This window comes from Myiozetetes cayanensis, unplaced genomic scaffold (genome assembly GCF_022539395.1).
Source record: "Myiozetetes cayanensis isolate MyiCay16 unplaced genomic scaffold, myiCay2020 scf26, whole genome shotgun sequence".
NCBI lineage: Eukaryota > Metazoa > Chordata > Aves > Passeriformes > Tyrannidae > Myiozetetes > Myiozetetes cayanensis.
Window position 1 is genome coordinate 3,730,641 of NW_026087477.1, and position 12,648 is coordinate 3,743,288.

Genomic DNA, 12,648 nt, shown 5'->3' on the forward strand with positions numbered 1-12,648 from the left:
CCCCTCCCTCCCGAGGACATGGAAGAACTCCCCATCCCACTGCAGGCGGCCCTGGAAGGACTCAGAGCCCCGCAGCCCCTCCCCAGCACCGCTGAGCACGGCGGGGATGGGGCTGCCGGGGGACACGGACGGTGACACCCCCAGGCACTGACACCCCAGGATGGAGGGGCTCCTCCAGGATCGAGCATTCACCTCCCCCAGGACCCCCAACATCACGTTCCGGTGGCAGCCCAGGACATGGCACAGGACATGGGGCAGAGCTGCAGGAGCTGTTAGAGATAATATTTATTATTATATACAAACACATTTTGTACATTAATTAAATAGAATGAACTCTACTTTTCATTCATCAAATCATTTGGTTTGGTGTCCCCCCCTCCCACCCACCCACTCCTCTGAAAAGCCTACAGTCATTCCTGGCGCTCCAGAGGCTGGGGCCAGTCGGCCACGAGGCCCCTTCCCAAGAGCACTGGCAGCAGCAGGACTGGACCTGCTGGTCACAGCAGGGTCCCCCCAGCTCCAGAGCAGCACCAGGGCTGCTCCAGGTGAAAGGGAAAAACAAAGGTGGAAAAGCAGAGGGGTGAACAGGGGGCTCTGAGCCCCCCGTGCTGACAGGGAAACACTGAATCGCACCGAGCCCTCTGAGGGAGACACAAAATCCTACTTTGCCATAAGGGGAAAGCCCTGAACTTGGGGACACCTGTACAGGGACCCAGCTGTCCCCAGGAGCTGAGTGCCCATGTGTCACCTCCTGCCCCTGCCCCGTCCTGCCACGTTATCCCAGAACTTCATCCTGCCTGGCCCTGCTCCACCCCCTGCACAAACCCTCCTTCCAGCCAGCCCGGTGGGTCCGACCCCTCTGCAGAGGTCTCAGTGCAGCCCCCCAGCTCAGCTCCATGGCAGAGGGGTTGGGACCTGCCAGCCTCACCTCCATGCAGGGAAACAGGGGAAAATCAGCTGAAATGTCTTTGCTTTAGTGTTTTGGTTCTTTGCTAAACCAGCTCATGCAAGAGTCCAGGGGCGAGGAGCTGCTCTCTCGTCTGGGATGGGGCTGATCCTAAATGCAGATGTGGTCCACGGGAGGGACAAGGCACTGGAAAGCAGCTGCCTCACCCAGAGCAGAGCTGTGCAGGACAGAGCTGTGCAGGACAGAGCTGCTGCCCTCGCCCCACACCTCTCCACAGACACCCACACTGCAGCACAGCTCCCTCCAGGCATCACTCACGGCTCCTGAGATGGCAGCTCCCACCTGGACACGGCACCTTCCACACCCTACCCCACCCAGTGAGGGAAATTCAAGGACAGAAAAAAAGGAACTGAATTGCAGCTTCTGCTTTGGTTGTTGCCCAGCCATGCGCAGACCTCACACCCAGGGAACGTCTCTGCTGCTCCTCCCCTTAGGAGCAGGAAAGGTGACCAGGATTCTCCTCTCTGTGGCTCTCCCACAGGGGCTGGACACACTTTGCCTGCTCTATCAGCTCCTACTCTCACCACAGAGCTGCCACGTGCTGTGGCCTGTCCCAGGTCAGCTCCCACCTGGTGCTGGGATCCACACCTGGACTGCAAACACGGCTGCAGGGGCGAAGCCTGGGACTGGGGGCAAGGAAAAGCTGGGGCACAAGCTGACATGGGGCAGGAGCAGGTGGTTGGCTCACCTGTGGCCTCGGAGGAGCCCAGGAGCTGTGTGGGCCAGGGGACCAAATCCCCCAGCCTTGCTGCAGCCCCTCGTGCCTTTCCCAGGGAAGGGAGGTCACCACATCCCTGCTCTGCCCCTGCTGCTCCGGCTCCGCTCAGAGGGATCCATGGGTTAAGGATGATGGTGAAGTGAGAAATAGTAACAAACAAAATCCAAATGCCTTCCCAGCAGTCCAGAGCGACAGAACGGGGCTCAGGACAGGTTCCTGGAGCCTGGCTCTGAGCTGGGCGTTCTCTCCGCTGGTGCTGGGCAGGGGCTGCTCTCCCCCCGGTCCTCCAAACCTCTGTCCTGGTCACTGTCCCCCCCTGAGGCTGGAGGGGGCTCTGCCACGCTGCTGCTGCCCACGCAGTTCTTGCCTCCAGGTTTTGCTCGGCTGTCTGAGCCCTCAAGAACCTCAGTCTGCTTGGGAAGGGAGGGGCTGAGGACAGGGGCCCCCCCTTCCTGCAGCGGGACGGGGGGCTCAGCCCCCGCAGCAGGGGGAGCATCTGCCGCGGCCACCACGGACGTGGAGGTGACCTCGATGGTGATGGAGCCCACGGCCGTCTCGGGGTGCTCGCTGCTGACCCTGATGCGGGCGACCAAACCAGAGGCCGCGGCCGCCTCCTGAGGGGTCCCGCTGGCCACGGCTTCGTGCACCACGGTGGGCTCCAGGAGGGTGGTGCTCAGGTCGGACAGGAACGAGGCCTCTGTCACGATCGCGGCCGTCTCGGCCACCCAGTTGAGGTCGCTGCCCACGGCGGCGGCGATGACGCTGGAGGCCTCGCCGGGGGTCAGGGCGGCCGGGCCGCTGCCCTCCCCGGGGGGCCCGGTGGCCAGGGGGGCTCGGCGAGCCCCTGCCTCGACGGGGGCGGCCGTGGTGTTGTTGTTGAGGTTGTCCTGCAGCGTGGTCTGGGTGCCCTGCCCCACCTGCTGGTTCTGCAGCAGCATCTCCTGGATCCGGATCTGCTGCAGGATGGCTGGCAGCTCATAGTGGTGGAAGAAGTAAATCATTGAGTGCTGGAGGAAGAAAGGGAAAAGAGTCACCCCCTGGGCCTGGGCTACAAGCTACCATATCCCAAGAAAACTGCACTTCTGGAAAATCCAGCTGCTCTGACAGCTGGGAGGTTAGCACAAAGTTTGGACTTTTGACTACTGCAAGCTGCTTTATAATTTGTCTCTGAAGACAGGCAATAGATTACAACCCCTCTTCCCTTTTAAGGGAAAAGAAGGATAACAGCATTCCTCCGGGCTGTGCTCTATTCCCTGCCCCCATCCTGCAGCAGGTCAACAGCCAGAGACACCCAACAGGTTTAATTGCTCCAGGATATTGGAGACATCACATTGGAGCTGGTCCTGCCAGCATCCTCACTGCATGGACCTGAGCAGCTCCTCTGCAAGACAGACCCTCATGAGGATTTACTGCAGAAGGATAGGATAGAAAGTCTTCCCAGAACCTGCATGGCATCAGGTTATTGTCATGCCCATGGCTGGACTGGAGCCAGTGACTCAAAGGTCCCCCTGTTCCATAGCTGCCTTCTGCTGTTCCATTTCCAAACCAGGTTTAGTTCCATCTCTTACAGAAGAAAGGATCCCTACTCCAACCCAGCTTGAGAGGAAGTTTGGCAAAGCCCCCCCAGGTGCAGCAGTTCTGCAGGGACTCACCTGGATGAAGAGCCAGGAGGTGACCAGTGCCAGGCTGCTGTACTGCCCGTTGAAGCGGTAGTGGTAGGCGTAGAAGGCAAAGTGGTACAGATAGAAAAACCTGGGCAGGAAGGCAAGAAAAATCAGGAAAAGTATGAGCTCTGTTCTATTCCTAAGCCAAGTCTGAGCTGGGGCACTTGGTCTGGGGCAGTGCAGACTCGTTAACAGGTAATTAGAGTTGCCCGGCTATGAATGGGGTAAAACAAGGGGCAGGAAAAGGTTGAGGTGCTTCCAAGATCCAGGCACAAACCCGAAGTGGAGCAATTGCACTTTGGACCCTGTGCATTGTGGGGCAGCTCCCAAGGAGCCAGGCAGACAACCCCCTGAGTGGAGGTTGTCGTGCCTGGAGGGGCTGGGAAGGCCCTGGAGCAGCTGGAGGAGAACAGGTAGAGGGAATGAGAGACCTTACCTGAGCCAGTGCCTCTTGCTGGTGTTGGTGTGGCAGCAGATCGCGTCGTACTGGTCCGCCAGCCACACGATGAGGATGATGTAGAACGCGGTCGTGGTGTCATTGAAGAACTCAGACATTATGGCCTCCATACCTGCGGACAGAGGGGACATCAGCACACGGCAGGGCACAGGAAGGGGCCCTCTGCCACCTCAGAGCCAGGCTGTGACTGCACCTGCCCAGGGCAGGTAACTGGGCTCTGGTTATGGTAGCAGCCAAGGCTGAGCGTGTTCCACCACTGACTGCAGCCCCTGCGCAGCAGGATCAGCTGCCTCCCCCAGCACAGATTTCAGGGGGGTTTGGTGCTTTTTAAATTCAAGCTGTGCAAGTGAAATGTGGCTACAGAATATAAGTCTGCAACAAGCTCCAGGGACAGACAGAGCTTTGGATTCTGGGATTTCCCAATGAACTGCTGCTTTTCCAGGGGACCCAGAAGGACAATGGAGCTCACTGTGCCATCAAATTCCAGAGCCTTCTGCCTTGTGATGAGCAGCCGCACTAACCACCTGCTGCGGCCAGCTCGGAACAGGGAATTAGGCTTCCCGCAGATCCCAGAGGGATGTGCTGCAGACACAAGCAGTGAGGCAAGTCCTTACCGACCAGAGCCAGGATGACAGTGAGGAGCGGAGCCGCAGGGAACGCAATGGTCATGTTCATCTCCAGCATCTGCAACAGGTCAACTGCAAGAGGGAAAACACGCTGTGGTACAGAGAGGATGTGGGGCCAAGGAACTCTCCACCCCATGGTACCACCCACTCCCTGCAGCCAAGTCCATCGTCCCAAATCCTCTGTCCCCAGCACTTGTCAGGAGACAGAACAGGTCTGGCGAGAGCGGTCACAGGGTGCAGAGGGATGTGTAGCTACAAGTAGCACCCTTCTAAACAATGAAAACCAAGGTTGGAACAAGACTATCCTCAGGGTCCTTCCAACCCAAATCTGCTGTGACTCTACGACACACCGTGCTGGAGCAGGCACAGTGCCCAGCACAACCCAAACCTCTCTGCCGGTCCTTACCAATGAAGACAAAGATCTGATGGTGTGAGTAGCGCAACAGCATCGAGACAGAGAGAGTCTGGAACAGGAGAGAGAAGGGGAGGCAGGTTAGAGCCCCCCGGGTGTGGGGAGTCGCTCGGAATCGCACTGCGGCAGAGGCCCGGGCGAGCCTGGGCTTGCACATCCCACATTCGTTAGCTGGAGCTGTGCAGAGCAATTTGCCAAAGAGTAATTAGGGCTCCACAAACAAGCAATTAATCTCTGTGCTGCTGCAGGGGAACAGACAGTAAGGGATTTGTTTGTAAAGGGACCGATCCTGAATATTTGAGCAGGGGCCAAGCCAACCCACAGAGCCGGGAGCAGGGATTCTCCCGTCCTCCATCCCGCTCCTGCCGCAGCTCCCAGCACCTCTCTGCAGTCGGTTCCTCCTCACTGCCCACAACGTGACTGTGCACAGAGCTGCCTCAGTGGGTGGGACAGCCAGACACAATGGAGGAGTCACCCACAGCCACCCAAAACGATAAACATGGCATAGTTATCGCTCAGGATCTTGTCTGATGTGTATCTTGAGATGGCCTCACCTCACACATCATCTCTTGGTTTATCTTGATCACTCCTGGCAAATCAGTCTGGCCTGTTCTTAAAAGTCTCAGAGGACAAATGTTTACCCCTCATGCTGACAGCCTGAGTGTTTTAAGGACACTTAGAACAAAAGTCCCAGAGTAGGGCTTCATCCTCCACCAACTACACTTTAAAAGCAGGTGAGAGCCCAGGTCTGTGCTGTTACACCAACCACACGGTGCCCAGCCCTGGCTGAGTCCAGGCACTGCCCAGCTCCTGCTGACTTACGAAGATGACCATGATGACAAAGGCTGCCAGGTAGGACGTCCTGGCCATCCACATGCTGACAAAGCGATAGTGCTCCCCGGACACCACATTGCGAAGGAAACCTGGAGAAAAACCACAAACACAAGCTCGGTATGATCAACACACAGGCTAAGGATCAACCACCACTGCCTGCTAAAGAAACAGGATTTGGAGCAAATCCTCAGGGCAGCACTCATTGTCATGCAGGGCAGTGAGGAGGGAGGAAATCAGGTTTCCAGACACCTCTCCCCTTCTGCCTGTCTCATTTTGTCCTTGACAATAACACAGGGAACTGCTCCCTGCATTACAGATTAATCAATAGTCAGAAGATGATATTCAGGCATGCACAGAACAAACACCCACCGCTCCATGCAGCTGCTGTCACTCCTCCAGGCCTTACCTTTGTTCTCCTCATTTTCAGCTAAAGCTTTGACACTCGACATCAGGATGTCATCATAGCCCAGGAACTCATCCAGCAGCAGGCGGCTGAACCTGTCCCCAAAGCACTGATCCCTGGTAGGGTCTAGGGAGAACACAAAAACCTGCTCAGACTGCTCACACCTGCAGCCACAGAGGCACAGAGTGAGCACATGGTCCCATCACCCTGAGTGACACGTGTGCCAGCTGAGCTGGGCCTGGGCCAGCACGTGGGCCTGGGGCAGTAAAACCGAACTGGGAAGCTCTGGGAGGGAAAATGTCACCCCTGACAGATCCAGCCATGCTGTCACAGTGCTAATGGGCCTTAAGGAACGTCAGGGCTGGCACAGACAAAAAGGGAATGTGCCATCTAAGCTTGGCTCACCCCAACTGCCCATTACTGCACAGGAAAACTGCTTAAACCCCCCACCAGTTGTGCTTCAGCTTGACTGGGAGGGAGCAGCGAGGTTCAGTCTGATCACGGCACTAACAGTGCACAAGAAGGTCTGAGACTGTATTCCTGACTTGGGCAGGTTTTAACAGAGCAATTGCCAGGAGAAGAGAAACGCTGTTCCAGGGAAACGATCTGCTGGTGCTCCCAGGGGCACAGAAGTACGCTGAGAGCGTGACACAGACCTGTGAGCACCATCCCCAACACCTGCACAGCTGCTCTCACCACCACGCTCTAACCCTGCACTGCCGCTGCTCCCAGTGAGCCCAGAGCTTCAGTGCCTTCAGCCAGGGAGAGGGCTCTTCCCTCCTCCATGAGAAAACTGTGCTGGGCACGACATCAGGGCTCACTGAACCAGGCTCCACCATTTCAGAGTGCTCCTCCTGGAAAGCTGTGACCTACTAAAGGGAGACAGGCTGCACACAGCAGCTCTCCTGCGTGGGAAGTGAGTGCCATCGGCTTCGTAAAGAGCTCCCAGAGACGGCGTCGAGGTCTCTGCACAGCAGGTACCCCCCCTGCACCCCCTGCCCACTCACCCAGGGTCACCACCATGACTGGGATGCTGAGGCGCTGCCGTGTGCTCTGGGACAGGCGCAGGAAGCCGTATTCCAGCGAGTACTCCACAATGTACTCCTCCTGCGGCCACACTGCGGGAGGGACGGGAGAGACACGGGGAGGCTCAGCACCCGGCTCTGCAAACAACCACCACCAACAAACAGCCCCGCCAGGTTCGTTCCCTCCCTCCCAGCACACCCTTGGAAAGGGAACCGGTTGCAAAGGTGGGCTCTGGGCTTCCCTCAACCAGTTAAACACAGATCAATTCAAACTCTTTGGAATTGCAGCCCATTCCCCTGACCTTAGCCCTTAATGTGAGGCTTCTGGGAAAGCTTCAGGGCAGCACTTCCAGGCTCTGCCCAGAACTTGCCCACATCTGTGCCTGGCAAGCCCAGAACCACTTTTCTTGCTCTGTTTAATTTCTGCTTCCCATGTTGTTTGGGAAACAGCAGAAAAACCCACTTTACACCTGCAGAACACCAAGTAAATGCTCCACAGGCAAGAGCCCTGCACTTCCTGGGGGACTGAGGTCATTGCTGCAATTACACACGTCAGAACGGAAGGCAGCAGCAATTACAGCTTTCCCAAAAACTGGTGGTGCCTGAAGTTTCCCTGGTTTATTTTTTTTCCAAGAAAGGTTCCAAACAGATGCTTTTTGCTACATCATCTCTGAAAGGACAAAACCTCCCGCTAAGCTGGAGCCAAGCAATTTAATCCCTGCTCTTTCAGACTGTCAGGGTGTATCTCCAGGAGGGGGGAGGCAGCTGTCAGGAAGCTCCCAGCACCACAGTGACAATTAAAGGGACACAAGAACTTCACAGAGACACATCTGACACAGCACTGACAGAGATGCAGCCCCTGAATCCCTTCTCAGGCAGCAAACACAGGCTGGGCTGTTGTTTTTGTCTTTTGTTTCCATTATAAACAGTTTTAAGCTCAAAAGGAAGTCAAGGGTTTAAATATCAACAAACAATTACTTCCTTTGTCTCATAAAATATTTTTCCATGGCAAAAATATTTGGACTAAACATCAAATTTGGTTTACTTAGAGCACAGGAAACCTGGCAAAAAACACAACACCAGTATGTCTGCAGAGTAAAGAATTCCAGCCCTTCCAGGGACAGCAGTGTGAGTGAAAGAGGCAATTTTTTTGCAAGTTTTGTGGGAAAAGGCAAAGAATCCATCTCCACATCTCTATTTTAACATAAATACTCCTCAGCAGATTTCCTCCCTTAACCACTAGAGACAGAAGTTTTCCACACCGGAATTCCATTTTGAATAACACAAAGGCACTAAATCCCCCTCTGGAGTTCACGAGGTCTGAGCAGCTCAGGCGGGGCAGGAGCAGGGCGGGACAAGGCCGGGCGCAGAACGGAACGCGGTATCGCAATCCCACGGAACCCGCCCGGCCGCTTCTGGGGCTCATTAACTGGGGCAAATTGGCTGCTCCAAGTGCTGCTGCTGGCTCAGGACCTGGCACACAGCCCAAGCCCTGCTCATGTGAGGAGCACTGTCGCTGTCAGGGGGTCCCTGGAGCTCGCAGGGGACAGCGACTGGCTCGGAACAGGGGGGTTCAGGCTCACCTGAGATACCTGACACCAATCCCCACAGGGATGCCCTGCCAGACCAAGAGCCCTCACTCACCTGTGGTTCATCTGAAGCTTCTTGGTCTGGCAACTTTTCTAGCCCAGCCTCCCCCTGACACCCCCCAGCCCCGGGACAGAGCTCGCTGTGGGTCTGCTGTTAGTACTGACAGGACTAACCCCAGGTGAGCACATTGGGAAGACATTTCAGGTCACTGTGCAGGTGCCCCGAGGAGCCAAGGCGGGACGTGCGGGGAGGATGACGGGGGGAGGAGGGAGGAGCACAGGTAGCAGTGAAGGTGTGATTACCTGCTCGGGCTAGCATCTCAAACTCGGACACAGTCTCCCGCAGAGGCTGCATACCTTTAGTGGCTGTGTCACTAAACGAGAACTCCTGGCTGTCGTTGTGGGGCAGCTCAGTGCTGCTCACCCGGGACGGCTTGAGGAACACCTTGGGCTCGATATCCAGCTCAAACTGTTGGAAAACCAGGGCAGGGAAAGTCACATCAGCAGGTCCCTCACCTCCCACCTGCCACGCTCCCTCTGTCCCTGCAAAGGCCTCCACCGCCACAAGGGTGGGAGAGGTCGCTTTCTCAGGCTTTACTTCCTGTGTTAAACCATCGGAAGCCAAGTACAGGGATACAGGAGCAGCCAAGGAAGCCACTGCATTTCCAGGAGCCTGAGGGATCACACTCTCACAGCCAACCCTTTCTCCCCAGCCCAGTGCCCAGGCCTCCCTCTCCAGCGCACACAGGGAGCGCGTCTACCTTGATAGAGCTGTTTTCAAACATATCCACAGTCATTTCTTCCTCTTCTTCCTCCTCCTCCTCAGCCGCGGACTCAACCACCATTCCCGGGAACTTCTCTCCGCCGCAGAACTGCAGGAAGATGGGGGCCCGGCTGGAGTTGCGCTGGATCTCCACCCGCAGGATCCCGTCACGGGGCCACTTGTCCCGCACGTGCTCCAGGCAGTTGATGGGCGAGCGGGAGAAGGCGATGTGGATGTAGGCCAGGATGAAGAGCACGAAGAGAGCCTACAGGGCAGGAGACAAGGCAGGGACCGTCAGCCCGGCCACCCTCGGCCTGGGTACAGCCTTCCCAGTTACCACCAGCTCTTCTCTGCCCGTGAAACACCAGAAAAACTCGGACGAGTGGATTTGGCGAGTGGACAAGAGCTTCAGTGTTTCCCAACAAGGCAGGAGCCAGACCCCGGCATTCTCAGCAAGGAACACACCAAAGGCAGCAGGAACCACCTGCTCCTGTTCATGAGAGCAGAGCTGCCCTCGACAGCTGTGCAGCTCAGGCACCCTGCTGGAAGCACAGGTCCTGCAACCAACACCTTCCCCAAACTGAACCACACACAGCACCAGTGCGGGACGAGGCTACGAGGCACGCTGGAAGGAATGGAAATGCATCCATGGCTTCCAACCCTTCCCTCCTCAGCACAAAGAGTTTCCTGCTGAAGCCTGGAGAAGACTGCCCAGCCTTCCAAAGGCAGAATAAAGCAAACCTCTCCCAAAGCCAACCCTTCTGAGGGCAGGACGACCCAAACCCATGGTAGATCTGTCATTGCAAGGAATGGGCCCTGCCCCAGGGTGGCCAAAGGGCTCCCTGCCCTGCCTCAATCCCAGGAACAGCTCTAAACCACAGCACAGCAGACTGGACTAATAAAACCCATTCCCTAAAGCACAGACAGGAACCGTGCACGACGTCCAAAGTTCAGAGCTCCCAGCACGGCTGGCACCGCTGAGCTCAGACCTCCCTTCCCATCCACCCCGAGCTGCTCCCTCCTCATCAGCCCAGCTGTCCTGACCTATTTGTGACTAACAAACAGGCTGGTAAACATCCCTCTGCCGAGCAGCTGCACAGGGGGACGTGAGGGAAGGTAAACCAGAGCCACCTCCCTGGTTGCAGGAGCTCTGGACAGGCTCTGCTTCCCTGTGCCCAGCAGCCAGATCAGGGCCAGGAGCAGGCTGGAGGCTGCTGGCCCCTGACCCTGCAGGGCCCTGGGAATGCTTTTCGTTTCCCAGGACGGCTGGGATCAGAGGCAGAAGCAGCATGAACAGCTCCCAGCTGCTCTGCCCAACAGCCTGGCCTTGAGCACCGTCCCTGTCCCAGCCTGCCTGCCAGGATCCAGCCGGACAACTGGGACACGGAACAGGGATGTGAGAACCCATAACATATCTTGGGAGGGTAGAAAAAGTATCCGTGCAGTATGAGACAAGTTGTGCTAAATGTTTTCTTGCTGAATTGTAAAAACCCAGGGCAGGAGGGTGGCCAGGCACGCTGCTCTCCCCTTCTTGCTCTCATTGCCAACCCGGAGGACACGGAGCAGGATTTAACCAGTGGCAGCTCACCCCTGCACACTGACAGGCCCCTCTGGGGGCCCCAGCAGGCAGGAGGGTTCACCCCGGGGCAGAGCTGTGACACTGCACTGGCACTGCTGAAAAAGCAGGGTTAGAACGGGGCTGTGCCTTAACTGCTTCCAGAAGAGACAAGACTCCAACAAAACCCCAACTATCCGGTATGCCATGTGTGCAATGCACCCAGAGTGTGATTTCCCGGAAACAGAAACTGAACCCTCTCCAGCCCAGAGCCCGGGACATGCCCCGCACCAGCCAGGCTGCCCAGCGAGCTGGCTCAGGACTTCCTTTGGATTTACGGACCTGGAACCAGAGCCCCGGAGCGCAGGGACCACCGGGACCACCACAGATCGTTGAACTCCTCGTGTCTCCCACACAGGAGAGGCCCACGGGAGGCCTGGGGACAGCCTGGTGTGTGTGTGGCCCGAACACAGGCTGGGACCTCCGGCAGAGCCACAACTTTTTGTTCCTAAGGAAATCCCTGCCCTCGGCCCGGCCGCGCCTGGCAGGAGGAGCTGCCCCTCACCTTGAGGAGGACGAAGAACTCGAAGACGCGGCGGAAGGAGGGCGGGAAGAGGCGCGCGTAGGTCACTGCCATCTTGAAGAACAGCGCGTGGAAGAGGCGGTCACGCACGTTGATCAGGGGGTTCTGGTTGAGGTTGGGGTTGCGGACGCCCCGGTTGTTGCCGCCGGCGGCCCCGGTGTTGTTGGCCGCGTGGTGGTTGTTGGCGTTCGGCTGGTTCTCGGACATCCTGGCGGCGGGGCCGGGCTCGGAGCGGCCGCTACTGCTCGGCGGGGCGGGCTGGACCGGGGCGGCCGCCGCCCCCGTCCCCGTTCCCCGGCCCCGGCCCGGCGCAGACGCCTCGGGGTGGCGACGGGTCAGGCCCGGCGAGTGAAGCCTGGGCGCTCAGCGGGGCCCGGGCGCTGCGGCGGCCCGAGCAGGCGCAGCGGGGACGCGGCCGGCGGGCCGGGCCCGGGCCATGGGGGGATCGGTTCCGCCTCTCCCGTCCCGTCCCTCAGCGCGGCGCCGCCATCTTCCCCCGCCGGCAACGGCGGCTCCGCGCATGCGCGCACGCGCCCGGGGCACGACGGGACGGTGGAGGACACGCGCCAGCCACGCCACGCCCCCATACGCAAATTAGGCGCATTCCCGGCACGCTCCGCGCGCGGCCTGTCCCTCCGCGCTTGAGCTGCTCCTCAGAAAGGCAAAAAATTAATCTGTTAAAGCCCCAGGTTTGGAGTAAAAATCCGACGCGCATCGCCTGGGAGGGTGACCAGCTGGAGAAAGGCGGGGAAGGTTGAGAAATACTCGCCATGACCTCAAAAATCACTAATTCCGAGAGGTTTAAGCAGGGCTGCCGAAGGGTTATGGTTCGTGCTCGCTTCGGCAGCACATATACTAAAATTGGAACGATACAGAGAAGATTAGCATGGCCCCTGCGCAAGGATGACACGCAAATTCGTGAAGCGTTCCATATTTTTTCCCTCGGGAGGGTCGCAAACCCCGCTCCGGGAGGACCCTTTTGGACCCCCCAGGTGCTGCTCAGGGGATGCCGGTGCCCACCCTCACTCCTGGGAGAGCCCCAGGAGCGGCAC

At 57.9% G+C, this 12,648-nt stretch overlaps 1 protein-coding gene and 1 non-coding gene across 3 annotated transcripts; one reads left to right on the forward strand and one right to left on the reverse strand.

Annotated features, from left to right (window-relative positions):
- Nucleotides 1-393: 393 nt before the first annotated feature.
- On the reverse strand, nt 394-12,100 carry TMEM259 (transmembrane protein 259). 2 transcript variants are annotated; one of them, XM_050321200.1, is made up of 11 exons: nt 11,579-12,100; nt 9,457-9,723; nt 9,053-9,164; nt 7,089-7,199; nt 6,085-6,207; nt 5,667-5,767; nt 4,839-4,896; nt 4,421-4,504; nt 3,786-3,918; nt 3,338-3,437; nt 394-2,692 (listed from the first exon to the last, which is right to left on the reverse strand). In XM_050321200.1, exons 1-11 carry the CDS (start codon nt 11,801-11,803, stop codon nt 1,889-1,891), a joined length of 2,118 nt encoding a protein of 705 aa, XP_050177157.1. In that variant the 5' UTR covers nt 11,804-12,100; the 3' UTR covers nt 394-1,888. The 2 variants fall into 2 exon arrangements, with proteins under 2 accessions (XP_050177157.1, XP_050177156.1); XM_050321199.1 differs by having other exon boundaries at nt 8,999-9,164.
- A 327-nt stretch (nt 12,101-12,427) lies between these two features.
- Nucleotides 12,428-12,534, forward strand: LOC126643275 (U6 spliceosomal RNA). The gene has a single exon (XR_007629697.1). It is a non-coding gene; the product is annotated as a U6 spliceosomal RNA (small nuclear RNA).
- Nucleotides 12,535-12,648: the final 114 nt, after the last annotated feature.

Coding starts and splice junctions, on each gene's coding strand:
- TMEM259 (XM_050321199.1), bottom strand. CDS start 11,803: ATGTCCGAGAACCAGCCGAACGCCAACAACCACCACGCGGCCAACAAC. Junction 7,200..8,998: donor TGAGATGCTAGCCCGAGCAG/GTAATCACACCT, acceptor TCCCTCCCGCAG/TGTGGCCGCAGGAGGAGTAC. Junction 3,919..4,420: donor TGTCATCCTGGCTCTGGTCG/GTAAGGACTTGC, acceptor CTCTGTCCGCAG/GTATGGAGGCCATAATGTCT.